At 40.2% G+C, this 23,856-nt stretch overlaps 2 protein-coding genes across 4 annotated transcripts in view; both read right to left on the bottom strand.

Annotated features, from left to right (window-relative positions):
- Nucleotides 1-186: 186 nt before the first annotated feature.
- rpia (ribose 5-phosphate isomerase A (ribose 5-phosphate epimerase)) lies at nucleotides 187-12,826 on the bottom strand. The gene is made up of 9 exons (XM_034111660.2): nucleotides 12,494-12,826; nucleotides 11,634-11,694; nucleotides 11,417-11,472; nucleotides 10,928-10,987; nucleotides 10,676-10,740; nucleotides 10,529-10,597; nucleotides 9,869-10,010; nucleotides 4,474-4,573; nucleotides 187-2,674 (listed from the first exon to the last, which is right to left on the bottom strand). The coding sequence occupies exons 1-9, from the start codon at nucleotides 12,662-12,664 to the stop codon at nucleotides 2,577-2,579; spliced, it is 822 nt and encodes a 273-aa protein (XP_033967551.1). The 5' UTR covers nucleotides 12,665-12,826; the 3' UTR covers nucleotides 187-2,576.
- A 1,669-nt stretch (nucleotides 12,827-14,495) lies between these two features.
- slc4a11 (solute carrier family 4 member 11) overlaps nucleotides 14,496-23,856 on the bottom strand; it is a 160,957-nt gene continuing 151,596 nt past the window's right edge. For all 3 annotated transcript variants that reach the window (XM_034112256.2, XM_034112259.2, XM_034112257.2), the window contains exons 19-21: nucleotides 22,923-23,118; nucleotides 20,756-20,925; nucleotides 14,496-17,416 (exon numbers count right to left, since the gene is read on the bottom strand). In XM_034112256.2, coding sequence (XP_033968147.1) covers nucleotides 17,350-17,416; nucleotides 20,756-20,925; nucleotides 22,923-23,118 — 433 coding nt within the window. In that variant the 3' untranslated portion in view covers nucleotides 14,496-17,349. The remainder of the gene's footprint in view (nucleotides 17,417-20,755; nucleotides 20,926-22,922; nucleotides 23,119-23,856) is intronic.

Consider the following 23,856-nt stretch of genomic DNA (forward strand, 5'->3'; position numbering starts at 1 on the left):
GAGTTGCAGATATATTGAGTTTGCAATCAGTGTGCAAAGCTAAAACAAGTGGAGGTTTGACACCCAAATGACGATTATGTTCAATTGTGTTGCCAAGTTGTTCCACCACATCATGGTATTAACAGAATGATAATAAAAAAATTACATTTTCAGAGAATCATCATAAATAAAAACAAAGAGGCATACTGTTATTATGTTTCTGTATTGCTTGACAAAGAAAATAGTACATTCACAGCACATATCATCACAGTCAATTGGTAAAGGAATAAGAGAAATGCTGGTGCACATATATCCAACATGGTGTACAACTTGGAGCCAAACTGGGCCACAGATTATCTGTTCAGTTAATGTATCCTCAAATTCATTCACATCCATTTCACTGATGAGTAGAATTACACCAGAGTAACATTTGATGCCCCATACCTAAGCATAGTTCTATAAAGACACGTAGCTTTGCCTGATTACATCATGTTAAATCTCTCAGAGCAGTATATACATAAACATTGACATACAAACATAAAGTGTAAGGCAAAAGCAGAGTGAAAAGCTGCATTTAAAAAATACATCATATGGAAATGAACATGACAAATTGGCACAATTTTCAAACAATCTTATGCATGGTTGTACTGGACAGTAAAGTGTTTTCATTGGAAAGACAACTTCACCATTTTATTTTTAAGAAAAGGAATGATAAGCTGCTGAACATATTTTGAGGGAAAGCGGATAGCAGTGTTTTTGAAATAAATTCAAAGTATTTTTTATTTTCAACTAAATGAAGCATTGATTCTAGAAGGCCATTAGTCCAACAACTTTATCAGCTACGTCAATAGATGTAGCGATTAAGTAATACAACCGGCTGTTCTATTGCTTTGGCATGCCAAAGCACATCAAATGTGATTTTGTTGCTTTACATTTCAGCTATATGATAACAATTATGTTAACTGGCCATCATCATTAACTCAACATGTTGCACGTCCCTCTATAGCTATATTTAACATTAAGTTGATGGCACCAGACCTCATGTGAGCAGATGGCTGATGTAAGGCATAAGAAATGTAACGTAAGTGATATGCAGGCACGAGAAGAGCAAACCGAGTGAAGGGATGCACTGTACATGCACGTGTGTTTGTTTAACAGAGGCTGCAGACTTTACCTCTGCTGACTGAAGTGTAAATGTAACTTTCGTCACTCAGGAAATCAGACCATTAGTCCACGGCAGCAGTTGCTATTACACGTTTCAACAGCCAAGGAGAATAACTTCCAGATAATGAGCACGCACCACTCTGACCGGTGAAATAAACACATTTAAACAGAGGCAGAATCTGAAACCAGCCCCCTTTAGGAAGGAATATCAGGTCACATAATGGTGTCGTTTTAAGGTGAAAATGTGCATGTTATTTTACAGCCGTTTAACCTACACAGTGGTCCAGAACTCTCAAATAAGTACAACTCCTAGAGAGGATGATGAGTACAGTTGGATGCCTAAGATGATTTGAAGAAAAACATATTCCAGACGTTAAAAAGGAAGTGCATGCCTTGACAATAAAGAGGTGAATTCACGTTGTCCTTTGGTTGGTGGCGTTTCACCTTTTCTGTGCAGAGGTTCCCTGCCCTTTGACATCTTCTACTTAGAGAGTACCCGTCCTGTGTTACATCTGCCAAACCATGCGTTGAAATGTCTGTTGGATGCAAGCGGCATCCACTCTATTTATCACCGCCTGCCTCTGCGTTATAATGTGTTTTGGTGACACTGTATTGTGTCGCTAACACGATCATTACATAATGGAAGCTTCATAGCTGCACCACAGGGTGTCCCTACACTACCAAAGAGCTCATGAATGTTTAGAGCTTTTTCGGTTCAAATTAATTACTGAAATTCATTTAATGAAAGAGTGTAACTTTTCAATGTTGTGGGTAAGAGTTCATATTACTCTAATTAGACAAAAAGACTTCAAGGCATATCAGCTTTCTGACTGATGACAATGCATCTGCTGCATGCGAGCAGATGGCAAACCGTTTGATGGAGGATTAGAAGCTCTTAAATGTAACTTTAAGAGCAGAATTACTTTAATAAGACTTATAATATAATCTCAAGGCACACCGTGGTTTCATTTTGTAGAGGTGCAATAACTCACCACAGCTCTGCAGACCTCCAGTCAAACACGTTGATTACAGGAAGAGTCAATAGTGAGAACAGAAGGCCAAACAAAGAACATATAATCAATAATCAGAAGCACTTCATTCGACTCATCAGGCACTTTAAAGCTCACAGTGTCAGAAGCACCACTTGCTGGATGAGAAAGATCAAGTTTTCTGAGGTGTGTGTGTGTGTGTGTGTGTGTGTGTGTGTGTGTGTGTGTGTGTGTGTGTGTGTGTGTGTGTGTGTGTGTGTGTGTGTGTGTGTGTGTGTGTGTGTGTGTGTGTGTGTGAGAGAGAGAGAAAGTTTAGTCCAGTTCTGCAGGAGGAGCAGCTCAGTCCAAACACTGAGAGCGGCTCTAAATCATAACCAAGGCACTTGTGGGTAAAGTGAGGTCGTTCTAGCGGAGGGTCGACACTAGTGAAAGTGATCTAACCCCTCAGTTGACTGAAGGGTCTCGCACCTGCACGGATCCATCCTCCATCCCAAAGTACGCTCGTTCCGCCATGCCGACGAAAAGCCCCGTCTCCACCACACCTGCAGAGGACACACACACACAGTCAAAACACAAACAACACTTTCCCCAGTCTTCCTTATGGATGCTTCGGTTGAATAGGACTTCATTCATATCAACGTCTTTGTTACAAGTCTCTTGCCAAGGAGTAGCTGTACACTTCCTGATGCGCAGTCATACTAGTGAGGTCCTAATTTGGTAAAAAGGAAATCATTCTTGCAGGAAAACTGTTCGCAACAAGGACTGTATTTTCTTGAGTAACCAAATGTTTGTTGCCGCCAAAAATATCCAACACAGTCCAACTCACTTTCATTTAGATCAGGGGTTTTCAAAGTGTGGGAAGGTGAGCCTCCCCTCAGAGAACATAACAGCCACGCCCCCCTCCCAATTATTATTATTGTTGCTATAATGCAGGGGTATTCAATTGCATTTAAAAGAGGTCCAGTAAGAGAAAATGTCATTAAATGGCTGGCTGGTCTACCTGCATGTGCCATCCGACCTCTGCAGCTCATCCAGAATGCAGCGGCTCGTCTGGTCTTCAACCTTCCAAAATTTTCCCACACCACGCCGCTCCTCCACTGGCTTCCGGTAACTGCTAGAATCCACTTCAAGACACTGGTACTTGCGTACCATGCTGCGAATGGATCTGGCCCTTCCTACATCCAGGACATGGTTAAACCGTACACCCCAGCACGTGCACTCCGCTCTGCATCAGCCAATCAGCTCGCTGCACCCTCGCTGCGAGGGGGACCCAAGTTCCCATCAGCAAAAACACGTGGGTTTGCTATCCTGGCTCCAAAATGGTGGAATGAGCTCCCCATTGAAATCAGGACCGCAGAAAGCTTACACACCTTCCGGCGCAGACTGAAAAGTCATCTCTTTCGACTCCACTTCGAGCGATAGAATGACTAACAAAGAACTGCTAACAGAGCACTTATATACTAATAAAGGACTGGCTTATCTAAAGCCAGTTGAGTAGCACTTGAAACGATTGGCTCTTTGAAACCTGATGTTCTTATATGATTCTGTTTTCTTCAAGGTTGTGTCTTCCTGGTCGAATGTACTTATTGTAAGTCGCTTTGGATAAAAGCGTCAGCTAAATGCAATGTAATGTAATGTTTCTCTCTTCTCGCCTCGTCTCGTCTCTTCTCGTCTCTCTGTGTGTGTGTTTGAACTTTTTTAAACCTTTTTATCTTTATGTTTTAAACATGTTTTTTAAACATTTTCAACATCGTGGATAAATCCTTATATGCTCCCGGCAACACACTGAACGTCAACTGTGCCTCCTTATTACACTCAGCCCTACTTTAGTGGGAACAATGAGTCTGCGTCTTTGAAGCTCACAGGCGGATGATGCGGGGATGCAATGTAGACGGGAATACACGCAGATCATCCTCTGGCTGCAGCCTTGACCGTACTTGCTTTTGATCTAAGTCAATGCGGAAAACCCGCACGCACACAGGAAGGCCGAGGTGAAGGGAATGAGCACTTTTACAGCCCTTTTGGCGAGGTGGGGGAACTCGGTCTCCACAAGTGACACACGTTTTCTGCCAGACGCCGTCTCCTCTCTCACTTTAGGTAACTTCACTACAAATCGATCCATGTTGCCGCTCGCATAAAGTTAGCTGAAGTCAACTAGCTAGATTTCACTATTTCTCGTTATTTTTTTCTCACGCTGCGCCTCCCCTTAAGCTCTCTGGCGCCCCCCAGGGGAGGCGCGCATCACACTTTGAAAACTGCTGATCTGGATTGATAAAAGAGACTACAGGTACAATATGTATTTTAAACTTTCCCTTTGATAAACCAAGAGGCAGCTCCTCACCTGGGATCATCTTGATCGCCGTGTTCACTTCCTTCCAGTTCTCAGCGCGCTCAAACTTCCAGTCCAGGATGAAGTTACTGTTGTCAGTGACCACAGGACCCTGAGACACAAACACACAACATGTTGGTTTATTTGTTTAAATTGTAAAGTAACACCATGAAGGCTGTGAGCAAAGTTCATAAGGCAGGAATGTGTTTATAACACTAATAATCAAATGCACACACAACTAAAATGTTGTCATAAATAAGTATTCACGAGATTATACAGAGTGACCATGACTTAGTTCAACAAGAACACTTTTTTTTTATGTTGAACAATTTATTACTCAGACTTGTTTCTTTTAAAGCTGATTTTGTCCAGATCATTCCAGAGCCTTAATAAGCAGAGCTGACACATTCCTTCACCTTAAGCTTTTTAAGACTTGTGTCTGTAGGTGATTGTGTAACTGTGAGGCTAATGTTGATTAGATAACACGTCTGTGATCATGGAGGCCGCGACTCATTAGCACACAGACTGCTTCCAGCCTCAGCAGTCAGAAGGAATAACACAACCATGACGAACAGGAACAGACTGTCTCCTGCTGGATGTTGTTCATTTAAGGACTGAGGACAAAGTCAATCATTAACTGTAGACTCTACTGCAGCCTGTTAAAGAGGCAGATACAGTGCATTTGTCATTTTGCTTTCAGCACAAACTTTCCTGAGGACAACACTTTCCACAGAAACCCTTCCTTAGATGTGCCCTGTGGCGGAGAACAAACAAGTGTATCTTACATTCAGGGTTTCTGACAAATGCGATGAAGGCATTTCCTTCCACAAAAACATTTGCAAAGCCCATTATTTAAGCCTTTTAAAAGCATACATTCTTTATATCCACACGTAATAGCTTGCAGTCTTTTTCGTGTCCACCTTTGCATCATATTTTGGTACCGACCACCACTTATAGATTAGTCTGATAGTGTGAGGCCTTAGGTAGACATGCAAGTTACGACACTAGTGTGCACATGGGAGAAAAAGGCTCCAGAGTGCTACTAGAGGTCACACACTCCACAGGTAACTTCTCACACACGAGTGCAGGAGGGTGTATTAACATTAGATGCTGTTGGTACCTGTACATGCGGTACCTGTACATGTTTATTGTGAAGCTGACCGTTGAGCGGCCCAGACCAAGCAAGGAGGCAGAGGCAGAACGTCCAAAAATATAACCCGACGTGGGCATTTATTAAAAACATGGGCACAAAGTTCACAGCCTCAATCCTGCTGTTCTCCTTTCACCCATCCTGCAGCCACAAGGAACACACACACACACACACACACACACACACACACACACACACACACACACACACACACACACACACACACACACACACACACACACACACACACACACACACACACACACACACACACACACACACACACACACACACACACACACACACACACGGCAACAGAGCCTAAATACTCACACTCCAATCATCACAACAAGACACAGGTGAGGGGGGAGGAGACAACACAGGACACCAGGTGCACACAATCATCAGCCACAGACAACATATACTGTGCAATCACGCTAATTAAGTGCCCTATCACCCGGCCTGAAGCCGTCAGTTACCTTCGTCACATTTATGTTTTTATGTCTTCATGTGGAACCTACTGCTGCAGGTCTCCTTTGAAAAAGAGATCAATGATCTCAATGGGATTTCACCTGGATAAATAAAGGTTTTGAATTGAATTGATAGCGTTTTCTGAAAATAATCTGGTTTAGCACACACAATCTGAGAAGACTACTGGATTCAGGTCTGTTCTGCCACCCGCAGTGGGCATCCCCTGCAAAGGTTTGGATGTGTTGCTCAAACAATTACCGGTTGCCTTGTCACAGTCAATCTGCTCGACAAAATATGTTTGTCTTTTTTATTTTCCTGCGATGATGGTTCTTCAGGACTGCTTCTTAAGCTCTAATCACACTCTCGCAGACTTTTCCGGTGTTTCTAAATTAGATGACAATGTATGTGTGTCATTTAAGAGGAAAAGATGCCTGGTTTTTTTGTTGTCATTACTGTCAGGAAATGTACAACCTAACCCTGGTCCGCCCAGTAGTAATAGTCAGATCGCTACTCCTGCTGATTTTAAAGCTAGGTCTGGGTTGGGTTTCATCCACTTGAATGTGCGCAGTCTGTTAGGTAAACTAGATTTTGTCCGTATCTGGGCGAGCTCAACTGACGCTGACGTCATTGTCTTATCTGAAACATGGCTAAATAAGTCTATTTTGGCCTCTGACATTGCCTTAAATGGTTTTAATGTGTATCGTACCGACCGGCCTAATAAAGGTGGTGGCGTTGCAATTTATGTTAAGAATAAGTTCAGTGTATCCACATTAGTTTCCAAATCGATCAGTAAGCAATTTGAATTTGTAGCCTTAAATATAGAAGTGGCAAAGGGTCAACAGGTCATGGTCGTGGGCTGTTACAGACCCCCCCTCAGCTGTCAAAGACTCCTTGTCTTCACTAGCAAATCTTTTATCACAACTAGACTACAAGGAAATAGTGCTACTTGGAGATTTTAACTGGGACTGGTTAACTGCAGTGTCAGAGGATTTTAAAAACCTTTGTATCTCTTTGAATGTTACTCAGATTGTGGACAGTCCTACTCGTCCCAACATTAAGTCCCCTAATAAATCCTCCCTAATTGATCTCATTTTAACTAATGTTCCCCATACATATTCATCTGTGGGAGTTTTTGCAAATGATCTGAGCGATCACTGTGTTGTAGCCACAATTAGGGACACTAAGGTCCAAAAGGTTACACCTCGCATTATCATTAAGAGAGACAAAAAACATTTTGTGGAGCAGGGTTTTGTGCATGATCTGTTTGGGTTTGATTGGGGTAAAATCGATCTGTGTGCTGATGTAGAAACCGCATGGTCTTATTTTTATCTTGGTTTTATGGAGATCATTGATAGACATGCACCCCTGCGTACATTTAGAGTAAAGGGACGAGACAATCCTTGGTTTTCTGCTGAGCTGTCCAGTCTCCTTCATGAGAGAAACAAGGCCTGGGCAAAGGCTAGGAAATCAGGCTCAGAGATAGAATGGCTGCGTTTTAGGCAGCTAAGGAATAGCTTCACTTCAAATGTCAAAAGTGCAAAGTCGAAGTACTATTTGTCAGTTACCACAGAAAACCTAAATAATCCTAGGAAGTTTTGGAAAGCAATAAAAATCGATATCAACCGGTGAGATCCGTAATGAGCTACCTCCGTGCCTTACCACAGCATCTGGCTCTATATCGGACAGGGCCACTATGCTAAATTGCTTTAATGAGCATTTTGTGTCCTGTGGTTCTCTATTTGATTCTGTTTCTTACTCTGCTTCTGTGAACACCCCAATCCGTGACTCTGAACAATGTGGTCTGGAAAACCCTTTCAGTTTTACCCCTTTTACTGTCAATGTTGTTCATGAAGCATTATCTAAGCTAGATCCTAGGAAACCGGCTGGCCCGGACAACTTGGAACCTTTCTTTTTAAAGATAGCTGCAGACTTTATTGCTCCACCTCTTACTTCTCTTTTTAACCTCTCCCTCAGCACAAATACAATTCCAAAAGTATGGAAGTCAGCTTATGTCTTGCCTTTACTGAAAGGAGGGGAGGCAACTATTTTAAATAACTATAGGCCAATCTCTAAATTGTCAGTTCTGGCTAAGGTGCTTGAACGCTTAGTGAGTGAACAGGTAAAGGAGTTTTTATGTACAAATGACATCCTGTCTAAACATCAGTCAGGCTTCAGAAAGCAACACAGCACCATCACTGCCACAATGAAAGTGGTGAATGACATTACTAGTATTTTAGATAATAAGCAGAGTTGTGCAGCTCTGTTTATTGACCTTTCCAAAGCGTTTGACACCGTTGATCATCTCATCTTAAAGCAGAGGCTACTCAGTATTGGCCTATCCAGCCTTGCAGTGGGGTGGTTTGTAAACTACCTCTCTGAAAGGTCCCAATGTGTTCATTTTGATGGACTGTCTTCTGAATGGTTAAACATTTCTAATGGTGTTCCTCAAGGTTCTGTTTTAGGTCCACTTTTATTCTCCATATATATTAACAGCGTAGGTGATAATGTGGATGAAGCTACTCTACATTTGTATGCGGATGATACTGTGATGTACTGTGCAGGTCCCTCCATTAAGGAGGCTGGTGTTAAATTACAGGCTGTTTTTAACACTATTCAGACTCAGTTCTCTGAATTAAAGCTTCTTTTAAATGTGGATAAAACCAAGGTAATGCTCTTTTCAAAAGCAAAAAAGACACCAGAGCCTGTTTTAGATATTGTAACTATGCAAGGAACAAAACTTGAAGTTGTTGCCTGTTACAAATACCTTGGTATCTGGCTTGATGATTGTCTCTCTTTTAAACTTCATGTCAATAACCTGCTAAAAAAACTGAGGGTTAGGCTAGGTTTCTTCTACAGGAACAAGTCCTGTTTCTCGCTTGAGGCCAGGAAAAGGCTCTGTGACCTTTTTACCTGTGCTGAACTATGGGGATCTGGTCTATATGAATGCACCTGCCAATTGCCTGGTCAAGTTAGATGCTGCGTATCACAGTGCTCTGAGATTTGTGACAAACTGTAAAGCATTAACCCATCACTGTACCCTGTATGCTAGGGCTGGTTTGCTTTCAGTAACTGTACGGAGGCTCAGTCACTGGTACATTTTTATATACAAAGCCATGCTAGGGAAACTTCCATCTTATATCTGCTCCCTGATCTCACGGAGAATTGTAAGTGGCTACTGCCTGAGATCGAATGCTGTGGTTTTATTAAATGTGCCAACTGCTAGGACTGTCTTAGGGAAGACAGCTTTTAGATGCGCAGCTCCTCTGTCTTGGAATAGTCTGCAAATTAAATGGAAACTGAACAATCTGGTGCCACTAAATGTTTTTAAAGCTCGGTTGGATGCTAGTCAATCGGAAGCTATTGGTACCTGCTTATGTGGATAATTTTGTAAATGATGCTGGATGATGTCCTTTTGTTGTTCTATTTATGATGTTTCATGTGGAACTACTTGAACAGGTCTCCCTTGGAAAAGAGATCAATGATCTCAATGGGATTTTATCTGTATAAATAAAGGTTTGAAATGAAATGAAATGACTGCAGTGATTGGACAGGCTAAGGTTCATTCAATGTCCTGCTAGAAGATAATAATGTTCTCTAGTTTTAGCGTCACCATCCACAAATAAATATTAACCTGGACCCTTGGATACCCACAAGCAAGAACCAGTGTGATAAAGATATCAGAAATGTACTAAAGGACAACCTAAAGAAAAGCTGTGAGTGAAAAGCAGAAACTGGAGGTCTCTGAAGAGAGCACAATAAGTGTTGGATAGAGAATCGTCCACTCACCGCTTTACTGACAGCCATCCGCAAGTTGGCCTCCCCTCCGAAGCGCTTAGCTATCGCCCTGGAGACGGGGACGTACGCCATGGGGATCACCTCGATGGGAACTCCCTTCTTCCACTGCTGGCCCAGAGCCTTGGAATCCTTCCTGGGGGGGTAGAAAAAGGTAGAAATCACCATGAAACTTCCCCAAATGATGTTACATTGCGACAATATTTTCTTTTACTATAACTTTTCTGATATTTAAAAATGCAAATTAAGCATTTTCTTATTAAATTATTATGTGCTAATATGATAACGAAACTTTAATCTGAACATTGGATAAAAGCAGGTTCAAGTCTTCTTTCACTGTGTTGAAGCTCAAAGGTTTTTAAAGATGGATTTGTTGATATCTCTTCACATTACTCCATACATTGAAAATACTCTACAACATTACATTTTCAACATTCTTTGGACAAAAAAAAAAAGTTATATAGATCAGGCTATACAAGATAAAAGTACAAATCTCTATGTAAAAAAAAGATATATTTCAGAATATAGATAGGAAGGGAATTGTAAAATATTGTAAGTCGTAATAGTGTAAGAAAAAAATCTATTTAGAGAAAACAGCCTAAACAGATATTTATAATATACTTCTTTTGTTGAGTTAAACTAGCAAATACAAACCTGTAGTCTGCGATGACGACGAAATGTTTAGCACAGCCGGCTACGATCTTCTCCTGAGTCAGACAGCCGCTGAGAGACAGAGGGCGAGAGTGAGACAGAAACCAGAGGAGAGGCTAAGTTCTGCTGCGTATATTAAACTGTACTCACCCTCCACCTTTTATCAGCGTCAGCTCTGCGTCCACCTCGTCTGCTCCGTCTATCGCCACGTCCAGCTGGGTGGGAGGAACGTCATGTATTACAGAAGACAACAAAGATCCACCGTTCAGGTATTTCTTTGCATTTTCACAGAAATCCTTTTCAAAATGCTCCAATTCAAGCTGACAGGGTTTAAGCATTGACTTATTGTGGCCCTTTCCTCATTTCCATTTCTTTTAGATGTATTTATCGAACTCATCGTACCTCTGGGTGTCTGTCCAGATCCGACAGTGTGAGGCCGTGCTGTAGGATCAGCTGACGAGCCTGTGGGGGGAAATACAGAAGGAAAAGAAATGAGAAAACCAGGAGAAAGGAGACAACAAGCTGCATTCAGATTTAGTATTTTTAAAGAACATGAAAACAGTCATTATTAATGTTGGAAATGTAAGTATGGATGCATCTTCGATTGCAAATCCATGTGTATTCATGTTAGACAAAAAGAAAGTGTGTGTGTGTGTGTGTGTGTGTGTGTGTGTGTGTGTGTGTGTGTGTGTGTGTGTGTGTGTGTGTGTGTGTGTGTGTGTGTGTGTGTGTGTGTGTGTGTGTGTGTGTGTGTGTGTGTCAACAAAGCCACAATGTTACAGTACATGATGTTGACAAATACTGTGCATGCACCATTAAGCCACCAGGATGAAAATAATTAGATGTCATGTTGTTCTAGTCTTAGTAAGAGACTACATATCACACACCAACCTGGAAGGAGGTGGGCACACACACGATGTTCAGCTTCTCCTGACGCACTCTCTCAGCTGGAAGAAACCACACACACAGTTAAAAAGAATAATGAAGGTGTTATATTGATACATTATAAACTTTAATATAACAGTGGTCAAGTTATTGTTTAAATAAATTGGGTGTTATTTTGAGACATCAGCTGCCTGCAGTATGACTTCATGATGGTTTTACTCACCTAGTCTGTCCACAGCATACACGATGGTTGATCCACTGCCCACTCCAACCACTTGGTTGTTCTATTAGAGACAGAAAATAACTCAAAATGATGCAACATTTCACAGCAGGCCGTGAGATAAACATGCTAGTCAATGTGTTGAAATGGAGCAGTAGCAACCGTGGAGTTTTAATATGAGGGGAAATTATGCTTTGAGGGTCATACAAGAACAAAACACCATGAACACATTCATGGTAAAGTCTGAAACAACTGCCTCAACAAATACAATTAGGTTAAAAGACAATACTTTTCTTAAGGTTTCAAGGAATACAGTGTCACATGACCTCCAAGATGGGGATCTGTAGTGGATATTTTTTTATTTCACAACCTGTTCCCACTCTTTCTACCAGCATTTCATTACCAGTAATGCATGGTCTATTTTCTGCTCAATTACATTTCCATTGGGCCATGTTTAATAGCAGTTTAAACGGCATGTATAATGTAGATTACATCAAACTAGCTTCTGTTTCTAATGTCAGCTCATCTATTTCTGTATGTCCATCAGTTAAAACTACACTGCCTGCTATTAGCTAACACATGCTGTAACATACGGTTGATTGAGTCCTTAATGCCGAACAAAGTTAGCCCACTATACCGGAACAAGCATGCATAGCACTGAGCTAATTCCCTCCCAAACCGTGCATGTTAGATAAGGGGAGTAAGTTAGCAAGTTAGGCTACATTACCTGGTTGTATAGTAGCTAACTTTGCTAGCATGCAGCATATGCGAACTACACATGGCTCAGGTGGTGGAAACAACAAGCTAGCAGTCTATGGACACATTTGGTGATATTAAAATATATTTTAGACAGTTAAATGTACCTGAACGTGGTTATCCACAGCAGCATAAGCGGCCAGTTTCTTCGCCTCCTCTGCCATGATGTTAGCGGACTGAGAGAGCAGACACACGTGTTTCCTCCTGCTGGATGCTGAAGAGAGAAATCCAGCTGGGAGTTTACAGAACGAGGAGAACACACACCCCTGTAGTCTCATGACCCGGCCCACAACGCACACAAACACACTCTCAGGCCCACAGACGTGCCCACATGTTGACAGGTTACTCCTCTGCACCAAGACGTGAAGGGCAGACTGTTGATGTTTGCTTTAAGCCCTGTTTCTGACAGCTGGTCACCTGTCTTAACTCTTATCATATGCCTCGTAGATCTGCGGTTATCTGCGCATGTGCAGCACGGCTCTTAGATAGAAAACTGGGCAAAACAATACAACTTCAGGATAACACTAGAGAACTGTGTTTTTTTTATAGGTGATATGGATATTGTTTTTTGGGGCAGTGCCTTTTATTTATTGGAACATTTTAAATACATAAGAGATTGACAAGAAAAATAAGTTGAGGACACAAAAAAGACCAAAAAGAAAGCATTTGTGTATTTGACAAATGTTAAATTGAATTTGTATGATATTTTTTCTTTCCTTGTTTTACTTTATTTAAATATATTCAAGTTTTAATCGTATTGAATGGTAATAGTGTAATATAAACAATGGCTTTAAATTGTTCATATACGTGGAGGCCAACATTTCCACAAAGTTGATTAAATAAGTGAACATTATATAATTCTCATCATACTGACGGAGATCTTACCTGAGTGTGGAGCTGAACATCTGCAGTTGTCCTGAGGATGGCGCCAGAGGAACAGCCATGAAGGCACTATTATTTTTAATGGCGTATCCCTTTGGGAGCATGACTGAGCTGAGCAGTTTTTACAACTTTCATATCAGATTATGAGATTTCTTTAGTACAAAATTGACAATTTGGCCTGAGGGTGGTGCAAGATTAAAGTGTCCAAAATAATTTGTTTAAGTTTTCTTCTTCCCTTAAGAGCTGGAAAATGTATGCTATACATTTCATCACAGTAAATCTGCCAATTAGACTTAGATTTTTCTTGTGCACAACAAAGGGTGAAGTTGTAATGTTGAGCTTTGGGATACATCAGAGAGAACTGGTGCAGCCAGCTACTATAATTATAGACCTCACCCATGAGTCATGTGTTTTAATGGGATATGCAGAAAACCCCTTTCTTCATTAAAGTAAAAGGCAAAACTTTAAGTTTATCATTTAAAAGTGATCTGTACAAAGCCTTTGCCTTAATGAAATTAAATAAAATGTGTATAAAATGTTGATTTAAATCAGGAACTGATGGTGATCAAAGACTACACAAACAGGAATGCCAGTATTTTGCATGAAGCAATGGTCGTGTTGAGTATCCCCACAACATATTGACAGTGGTGTAAAGTAACTAAGTACATTTACCTTAGTACTGTACTTCTAGCTTGAATGTATTGTTACGGTATACTTCCACTCCAATACATCAAGACAAATATGTTACCTCTACTGCACTCGATGTATTTGATAACTTGAGTTACTAATTCATTTACATAATCAAATCATTAATACAGTGTTATCAACAAATAATGTATGGTTTTCTATTATTTGAATTAAGATACACAGCTGTACTGTATATGCAATCACAGCCCAAACATTAACATTGTTTCCACCTATCAAATTATAGATTAAAATCCAGTCCAATAATGTAATATTATATATTATTCTGAAAGTGGCTACTCTGCATGATGAGTATACTTCGGTACTCCACATTTATTTTGATGTCAATACTTTTATAATGTGACTTAAGTCATGGTTTGATCGCAGGACTTTAACTTGTAACAGAGTATTCTGCACTATAACTGATACTCTTACTTGCATAGATCTTTCTGCATGTTTATATTGTAAATGCACTCATTAGTACTTATCTGATGCCATGCTGGTCAAGGAGAAACACAAGGAAACAGCAACATTTACATCACTACTACTTTTTATTTGGCAAACAGCTTGAGATAGTTTCTCTTTTTCAGTGTACAGTATATATATACTATAATAAACCAACACATTCTGTTTTATAACCATTTTTTCTCATTTTACATATTACAGCTTACAAATATAGCTGATCTTTTTGACAAAATTACAGTTTCTGTTCGACACCTAAATGATTATGCTATATAAAAACCCAAACATCTTACATTCATGATTAGAAAAAGTAGGCTATATGAAATCAGGAAAAGAAAAGCAAAAACACCACAGTACGCAATTTCAAACAAATCCAATCAGGAGGAGGGGAGTCAAGGTTTCACAAACGTCTGAATCTGAAGTCAGGCCCTCTGAGAGAAGTTTGCTGATATTCCAAAATCATCAGCACGGAGAAGATATCAAGGAACAACAACAATACTGTCACGTAAGAAGAAGAATGGTTAAATCTCTGTACTCTGTCTAAAGTTAGAAACGAATACCTTGCCGTGGATTATAATGGATACTTGATAAAAACTAAACTTTGCATTGCAAACTGTACATATTACTTCATACCTCACATCTCTTTCGCCAGAGCTGTTTTAAACCTTAATCCAAAGGATTATGCAAATGCTTCCGAGTTTTCCTTTCATGCCTTGCTATCTCGGCATGAGACATCTGCTTAAATTGGACATCTTTCTCACATCTGTAAGACAAAGTTGAACAGTGCATGAGGGAGCTGCCATTAGGACTTTGGGAAAGCAAGTAAACAGTAATAAAACCCAGCGCTGTGAATGCTTTGTTCACGGGCAAACATTTGTTTTTCTTCTTGATGTTTGAAATAATTGAATCAGCACAGAGCAGTTTTATTATAGATGAACTAAAAGTCTTAAAAATGCAACTTTTGGCTTTTGTTTCACCACTTCCGCTGTGAAACCTGAATCTCACCAGTTTGTATACACAGTATTGCTGAATATTGAGCTGTTTGATTTGTTAGTCTTTTGGATACATGTCTATTAGCATTACATCGTATCAAAAACCCAGATTAGACATGCTTTAGGTTAAACAGTGTCTGCTAAAATAAATTGTCTTTTTTTTGTGTTTTATTTTTTGTACTGTAACAAGATAATCTTTCCAGACGTCTGGATTTTTTACATGACAACGTTTGCAAGCATTGATCTAATCATAACATCTAAATAGAAAACAAGACCAGATTATTCTAAAACTCATCTTTGAACACTTGTTCACAAAATAAAACAAAAATAGGATGCACTTTGTTTAATCCAAAGCTCACAAATAGTTTTTTTAAAGGTTTTTTGTAATCTTTTTTTTTTTTTTTTTTACCTTTACCTGCCTTTCATCTTTACTACCAATGCACCAGAACGGTGTTGGACTTCGACATGAACTGGAATGACTTTGATGTGTAAACACAGCGGCACAGCCTGATGTAAGACAAGACGCTAAAATTCAACAATCAGTAACTGTGGATCAGGAATGTGAAGGAGCAAACAGAATTACAAACTACTTTCCGTTTCAGCTTAAACACAAACAATTTTCATTATTTTGCTTAAAAGATAAACTGTCATAATGATAAATAAATATTTATATTTGTATATTGCCATAATATATTCTAATATATTCATAATTTGATAAATATTTCACAATATAGTTTGGTTTGTGCTGTTGCTCTAAATAATTACAAAATATAATATATAACTGTGGAATGTTATTTTATTTTATTCAGCTGAATTCCACCCAAAGCCGCATTCACATCGCTCTAACTTGTCGCCGGACATCGCTCAAATTTGTCGCTGAACTTCGCTCGAATTTGTCGCCTGATATCGCTCTAACTTGTCGCCGGATATCGCTCGAAATTGTGGCCGAGCTTTTTATCTCGTTTAGCGCTGACCGTTCGACAAGAAACCAATCAGATGACAGCTGTATGTGGTGGTGCAAGCTAGCAGGGGACGTTACAATAAAAACTAAACCAACTAGTTGTTTTCAGCCAGGCAAAGAGCTGATGTGAATGCAGCTTTAGAAATGAGGTTTCTGAAAGACCTGGCAAGAAGCTAGACGGATAAAGTAGCTTAGTAGTGTGGCTATGACACACACACACGTTCCTTTTACCTCCTTGATGAATGCTGCATTTTCTTGGAATGTCTTAGAAACTATAAGCACAAGTGTCACATTAAAATCACAGCTAAAAGGTGCAGCAATGTAACGGTTTTCACACTGCACAATGACAGAATTACAAAGGGTACACATTTACTTTGCAGTGGTTTGAATGCAGCGTTAATTCACCCACGGAAAAGTGTTTAAGTACTTAGCAACACAGTGTAAGCATGTAGAATGACGGTGTAAAAACACAATGCGAGTGTTCATGCTTACATTGTGCAAATACGCCTCTCTATAATGGCAGAATTGTTTAATAATTACACAGTATTAGTGAGTACTTGAAGCACTAACCCATAGCACACAGATGACTACACTCCAGTAAGGGTTTGGTAAAATGTGGAGGAACATGGAGGTACAGTATATGTCACTGACAGGCTGACAGGGTCAAACAGAGGGGAAACAGGGTTCTGGATTTTCCTTTTTTTTTGGCAGAACTTTCCCAACGAGAGGCTGTCCGTCCACATTTGGAAACAATTCCCACAGCTCCTCATCTCTCTTTCTCACATCACTTCCAATTTTCAAGTGCTTCACCTGCAAGAATGTTCTTATCAGATACAAAAATCAAAATAGTCGGTATCTCTCCTTTTTGCTTCCAAACAGTTTTGCATTGAAAAATATTTTTAAATCCGTATTTGTATTATTTTTTTCCCCTTCAAATTCCAGACGGTTTTCTTGTGGATCCAGAACTTGTCTCCAGCTGTCGCTACATGTGTTGGGCATCCATTATGTCCAAGTATTTGGCCTCAATGATATGAGGAAGCACGTTGTTCCTAAACACAGAGCAGACAGAATCAATGTCAGTCGTTTCTTGTTAGAGCAGCGCAGGGAGAGAAAACACGAGGAAACAAAAGCCCCAACCATCAGAATGTCAAATCTTATCTCACAAGATGTATCACTTTACATGATTTATCACTTTACAGTTTTATATACAAAGCCATGTTAGGGAAACTTCCATCTTATACCTGCTCCCTGATCTCACGGAGAATTGTAAGTGGCTACTGCCTGAGATCGCATGCTGTAGTTTTATTAAATGTGCCAACTGCTAGGACTGTCTTAGGGAAGACAGCTTTAGATGCGCAGCTCCTCTGTCTTGGAATAGTCTGCAAATTAAATGGAAACTGAACAATCTGGTGCCACCAAATGTTTTTAAAGCTCGGTTGGATGCTAGTCAATCGGAAGCTGTTGGTACCTGTTTATGTGGATAATTATGTAAATGATGCTGTATGATGTCCTTTTGTTGTTCTATTTATGTTTTTATGTTTCATGTGGAACTACTTGAGCAGGTCTCCCTTGAAAAAGAGATCAATGATCTCAATGGGATTTATCTGTATAAATAAAGGTTTGAAATGAAATGAACTTTGCTCTCAGTAGTAGCAGAGAACAAGAGATAGGATCAGCGTTACAGTGGTGGCTGGTGTGTACTTTTGTTGTGTGCACAAAGGCACTATAGGTCTGGAAACAAATGAGTCTTCACACTCAAAAAGTACTTTAAAGGGCCCTATTATGCTAACTTTCAGGTTCATATTAGTATGTAGTGTCTCTACTGGGACATGTCTCCATGCTTTAATGTTCAAAAAGGTCTTTATTCTTCTCGTACTGCCTGTGCTGCAGCACCTCTTTTCACCCTCTGTCTGAAACCAGAGCCCAGTCTGCTCTGATTGGTTAGCTGGCCGGCTCTGTTGTGATTGGTCAACCGCTTGGAGATGTCCCACCCCTTAGCCTATCACGTTCAATGTGTTGGAGCGCTAGCCAATAGAAGCGCAAGTGTTACAAAGTGATGTCACTATATTACAGAAGTAAACAAAGGAGTTAAATGTAGGTGTTTAAGGCAGGGAGTGGGGGTGTGTGGGAGAAAAACTCTCTCTGGAGGGATATTATCTCTTGCAGACCATTTACATGCACACAACCTTTATAACAGTACAGGAAAGTGAAAACCCAAAAAACAAAATGGGGCCTCTTTAAAAGTCTTCTTTTCAATGCATTGTAGTTATTGTGGCATCAGAAAAGGCCAAACTGTGATCTCTGAATTAAAGTTGCTCAAGTCACTAATTTAACAAAGATACAATGACCAAGTGTATGCAAATGGTTTTGTTGTGGTTTAAAAGAATTATCACCACACTCTAAAGTCTAAATATAAGCAGCTAAAGAAGAAATATTCCCCTCAGGAGTTGGTTGGACCGATACAGGAAGGTGAAAATAAAAGTGAATATTTTGACTTATATTCACCACAAACACAATGTCTAAATGAATGCTGATATTGCTCATTGTCTGCTAAATGTAAGGCAACTGTAAGCATAAGTTACAATATATCAGGTGTGTGTGTAATGCCCCAAGCGCACAACATAAAATAAGTACGATTTAAATTACCAAACAGTTAAACTCAATAATAGTTCAAGAGTATTTTGGAGAACAGAAGTCCCTCTGGTTGGATGTTCTCGTTATGTATTTGTACTTCTGTTGACATAATGGCTCTTCACTGAACAACTTTATAGCACTTTAATGGCAACCAATAAGCCATTCATAATTTGCAATAGATGTGATGTTTCCACTAGAAGAACAATGATACTCCTTTAATCAGGCGTGCATACTGCTAAATATGGGCTTTTCAAATAGAATAAAATGTGTGGAAACGTGTGTGAATGATGATTATTATCTGCATAACTAACAAGCGTAAAATCACACCATATCGTCACAAATATAGGAAAATACAGATGCTACTTTTCTTTACATTTTACAAGTTTTTCTAGATCAGAGCATCCATTGAAGGCATTCCGCTAGGAGTAAGGAAGAAGGAGAGTGTGGTGAATTATTCTGTGAGTTCACAAATAGCATATGTAATGCTGTTGGATGTATGGTGTGTGTGTTTCCAGCTGAGACAACATGTACAGCATATATACATTTAATGAGAATGGTACAAAATAATTCATGAAAAATATGTGAAATGGTCGAAGGGTACGTCCACACAGCAGCTTCAGAAGAATCTTCCACCGCTTCCAACGCTTCTCTGCCCATTGACTTTGAATGGGGATGACGTCACTTTGCCTCACTTTTCGCCGAACTGCATTGTGGGGGAGTGAAGCGAAGATTTCCAGGATGTCCAGGATTTTCAGGATTCAAAAGTTGAGCAATGTTCAACTTTTGAAGCTGAGCTGGAAGCGTCAGCCAATCAAATCCCGTTTATGCAAATCTGACAGTACAAGCCCTAGCCAATCAAACCACATGTATGCTGGGAGAGCCAGACCGCAGTTCATTTCCTCATATTCCAAACGAGAAATTACGGTAGCAAATCACCCGGTTCTTTACGACCAGACTATTTACCGGGATACAAACCGGAGGAACCAGCATGGAGGGAGGTGGCAGAGACAGTGGGTGAAACTGGTAGGTTTTCGCCTGTTTGGGGAGTTTATATATATATATATATTACTCACATAAAATCCCCGGGGTTTTTTCCTTTGTATGTCGGGGGCGGGAGATTCATGTGATTGGATGTTGGTCGCATTGCTCGCAAAAAATCCCCAAGCTTTCAGACACGCCCAGCTCCAAGATTTTCAAGATTTTTGAAAAGCTGCTGTGTGGACGTACCGTAAGGCTTCAGCTTCTTTAAAAAATATGACTTGTTGACATTAAACTTAAGTTATATAAAAAGAAAATGTAACTAAAAATAAATGTACCTTTAATTGAAAATAAATCTAAATTTGTATCGTCACCTTTATCGTCCCAAAAGGTGCTATTGAGAAGGATTGGTTTAGTCAAAGATAGGTCCATCCACATTTCCCTGAGGATGAAATCATCCAGACTGAGGTCAGACAGAACTTGTTAAAAATGTGCTGCTGAATCCTTCCATCAAACTATTTTCTAACAATGTTCCTGATAAAGAATCGTGTGTATGTATTGTACTGGCAGTGAATGTAGGGGATTACTTTAGTCGTTGTTATTGTTTGTTTGTGTTATTTGTTCTCTTTGTACATACCATCAGTACAGACCACCGTCTCATTTGTATGCATATATGTTGCTAAATGACAAACACTGTTTATGCATTGTCGAAACACAATACAAATATGTTTGATCAGAAAAAACGATTTTCTGGGACAAAATGGCCGAGGTCGTACCTGATTGGAATCAACATGATCATGAGCAGAGGGAAGATCATCTTCATGTACGGGATGGGGTACATGCCGAACGTGCAGAGCACCAGCAGCTGCATCATCTGCAGGAAGGTGAAGTAGTGGATCTTCCTCTGGGGCACTTTGCGGATGTAGTGGGTCGGAGGGTAGGAGGTCTGTAGGAGGAGAGGATCGGGAGAGATTAATATTCAAGCTGAGGACCTTTCCTGTTCTCATGTCTCCTGCTGTCTTAAAGAAACGACTCGGGGAAGAGGACGGCCCACACACCTTCAAGAAGTGCACAGCGGGGTGAGATCATAACACTCAGCTTCAGTGGGTTTTATCTAATGAAGTGTATTTATAGCGTGAGGGGTCTCCTGTGTGAGTGTGTGAGGCGGGGTGCAGGAGAGAAGCGGCTGAATCTATTTTAAAACCTGAACTCCTAAAGACTTTTATGTAAAAAAACACCGTCTTTGTTTTCAGTCTGGATGAAACAAACTCATCTCTTCCAACTGATCCAGTGGCAGGTCTGAACCATTGCATTGAATCTATTTCACAATGTTGGCTATCATTTTGGAAACATGACTTATTTGTTTTAGGGCTATCACGATTTTCCATATATGATTATCGTGGCCATAATAATTCACAATTATGATATTTTTGAGATTTCTGTAGAACATTTTAAAATAAATTGTTGTTATTTTTAAATGTAGTCATGATAATTTTGTGTAAGTATGTCCAGATAGGGAGCTGGAGAAAGAATCTTAAATGTATAAAACCAAGACTGAAGACTCTCAACAGTGGAGGTCTTTAAATATGTCTCAAACTAAATAAATGTTATGAGTCACAGGCTGGTAACTTGCCATCTTGTATTATTGACATTATAGTATGTAAAGAGTTTTTTGTTATTTTACTTAATGTAGAATAGTTTGCTGTTTAATAAATCTATGTGAATACATTATTCTGCACGGTGGAGTTCAAACATCCAGGTGAAGTACCAATAACTGTCATGGCCCAATCTGTGTCCCTGTTTGTTCCCCGGTGTGTGTGTGTGTGTGTGTGTGTGTGTGTGTGTGTGTGTGTGTGTGTGTGTGTGTGTGTGTGTGTGTGTGTGTGTGTGTAGGGGGTGTGGTTTCCCTTGCAGGCAGCAGTCTGATTGCTCTCACCTGGCCGTCCGACTCAGCTGTCCCTCATCAAGCCAATCAGGACACAGCTTATCTACTCCAGTCTCCCAGCAACTCACCGCCAGATTGTTTTCTACACCAGTGGTAGTACATCCTCCTGGCTGCCCATTCAGTTACCCTGTCTGCGTGTTATTCCGTACTTTTTTGTAATTAGTTTCTCCTCTCCAGTGCAATCCCTCGGCCATCGTCCGCCAGAGCTTCCAGCCAACCTGCCTGCTTCTTCCTTCACCATACCTGCATGCCTTGTTTTCAGTCCAGCCTGAACTGCCTACCTCCACTCCGGACCTCCATAGTCACCAAACCTGCCTGAGTCTCCTAACAATAAACCATTTAAACATCTTCAGTCATTGCCTGGGTCCTGTTTAAAACATAATCCTAACAATAACCAAAATACATTTTGAACAAATACCTCTCACTGCCATTTGGAGGCGCCGGTGTGTGAGGTGTACTGTTAGGACTTTTGTTTTTCAGTAGGAAGGTTAAATCGGACACAGAGGAAAATAGACACAAGACAAATATTATTGTAGATTTACTTTTTGGTAAAGTACAGTATATTGCAAATATTGTTTTTCATATATAACAATAGAAGAAAACAGGGTCAGAAAATAACAACCTTAAATAATGAATGTTTATTTATGAGCTGATCTGTTTAAATTCACTAAACCCACCTGGGATTCAGAGTAGATTAAAACAAACAACAACAATTATATTTGCAAATATTCTTTGGCTCAGATCCGGTCCTCCAAATCCGGTCTACCGTTTGATACACACACACACACACACACACACACACACACACACACACACACACACACACACACACACACACACACACACACACACACACACACACACACACACACACACACACACACACACACACACACACACACACACACACACACACACACACACACACACACACACACACACACACACACACACACACACACACACACACACACACACACACACACACACTTCCTCACCTGCTCCTTGAGGAGGAGAGCCATGCGGTCGCACATCTGGTTTCCGTCGATGGAGGTGAGGGCGATGTAGAGGAACAGGCCGTACAGGACGGGTTTGGGGATCCATTGCAGCGGGAGGGGCAGCAGCAGCACCGACACACCGATGAAGATGTTGGCAGCCAGTGACGTCAGCCGCGTCTCTTTCACCTGGACAATACTGAGGACACACAATAACACACACAGATGAACGCTTACTGGAGCGCCGCACATGATTGTTTAATATAATTCAACAGACAACGTTTTTTCCCAAGGTTTTCTTATCAGTGTTCCTGCACATTTTCCATTTGAAAAATCACAATTTTCCGTTTGCAATTTCTTGGAGTTTGAGGGAAATATATTAGCCTTGGACTCATTTACAGAAATATGTTATATCATGATTTCTATGGTCTTTTCACCGACAGGCCTTGTTCTTACACAAACTGACATTGAGCTCGCACAATGAAACTCGTCCTTGGAGTTATGAGCAATTATGGCCCAATGGTTCATTATGTTGTTTGCAGTCCATGTGTCTGTTTTCAGCATCTTTTGACAATCATCATGTTCACTGGGTTTATATGAACTCCTTGTCTTAACCAAGTCAAGTCAACCAAGTGTTGTGTTGTGTAGCACAGTCACTCAAAGATCAATAAGCATTATATTTTGATGATACAATGTAGAGTTGAAGGTGTTGTATTGTCTGGTGAATTGCACAAATTGTAACAGAAAAGTCCATCCTTTTATTATTCCCAGAGAAGAGTGAAGGGAGTAAAAGCAAAGTAATTAATATACAGTAAATGTTGGTTCTTAAAATGTAGGGATAAGACCTATGGATAAGACCCACAAAGAAGTGACAAGATACATCTGTGAGGTTCCAGGAAAAACTATATTTTCAGTATCTGTCCAGGCGTCTGACAAA

Source organism: Pseudochaenichthys georgianus, chromosome 22 (genome assembly GCF_902827115.2).
Source record: "Pseudochaenichthys georgianus chromosome 22, fPseGeo1.2, whole genome shotgun sequence".
In the NCBI taxonomy this organism is placed as follows: Eukaryota; Metazoa; Chordata; class Actinopteri; order Perciformes; family Channichthyidae; genus Pseudochaenichthys; species Pseudochaenichthys georgianus.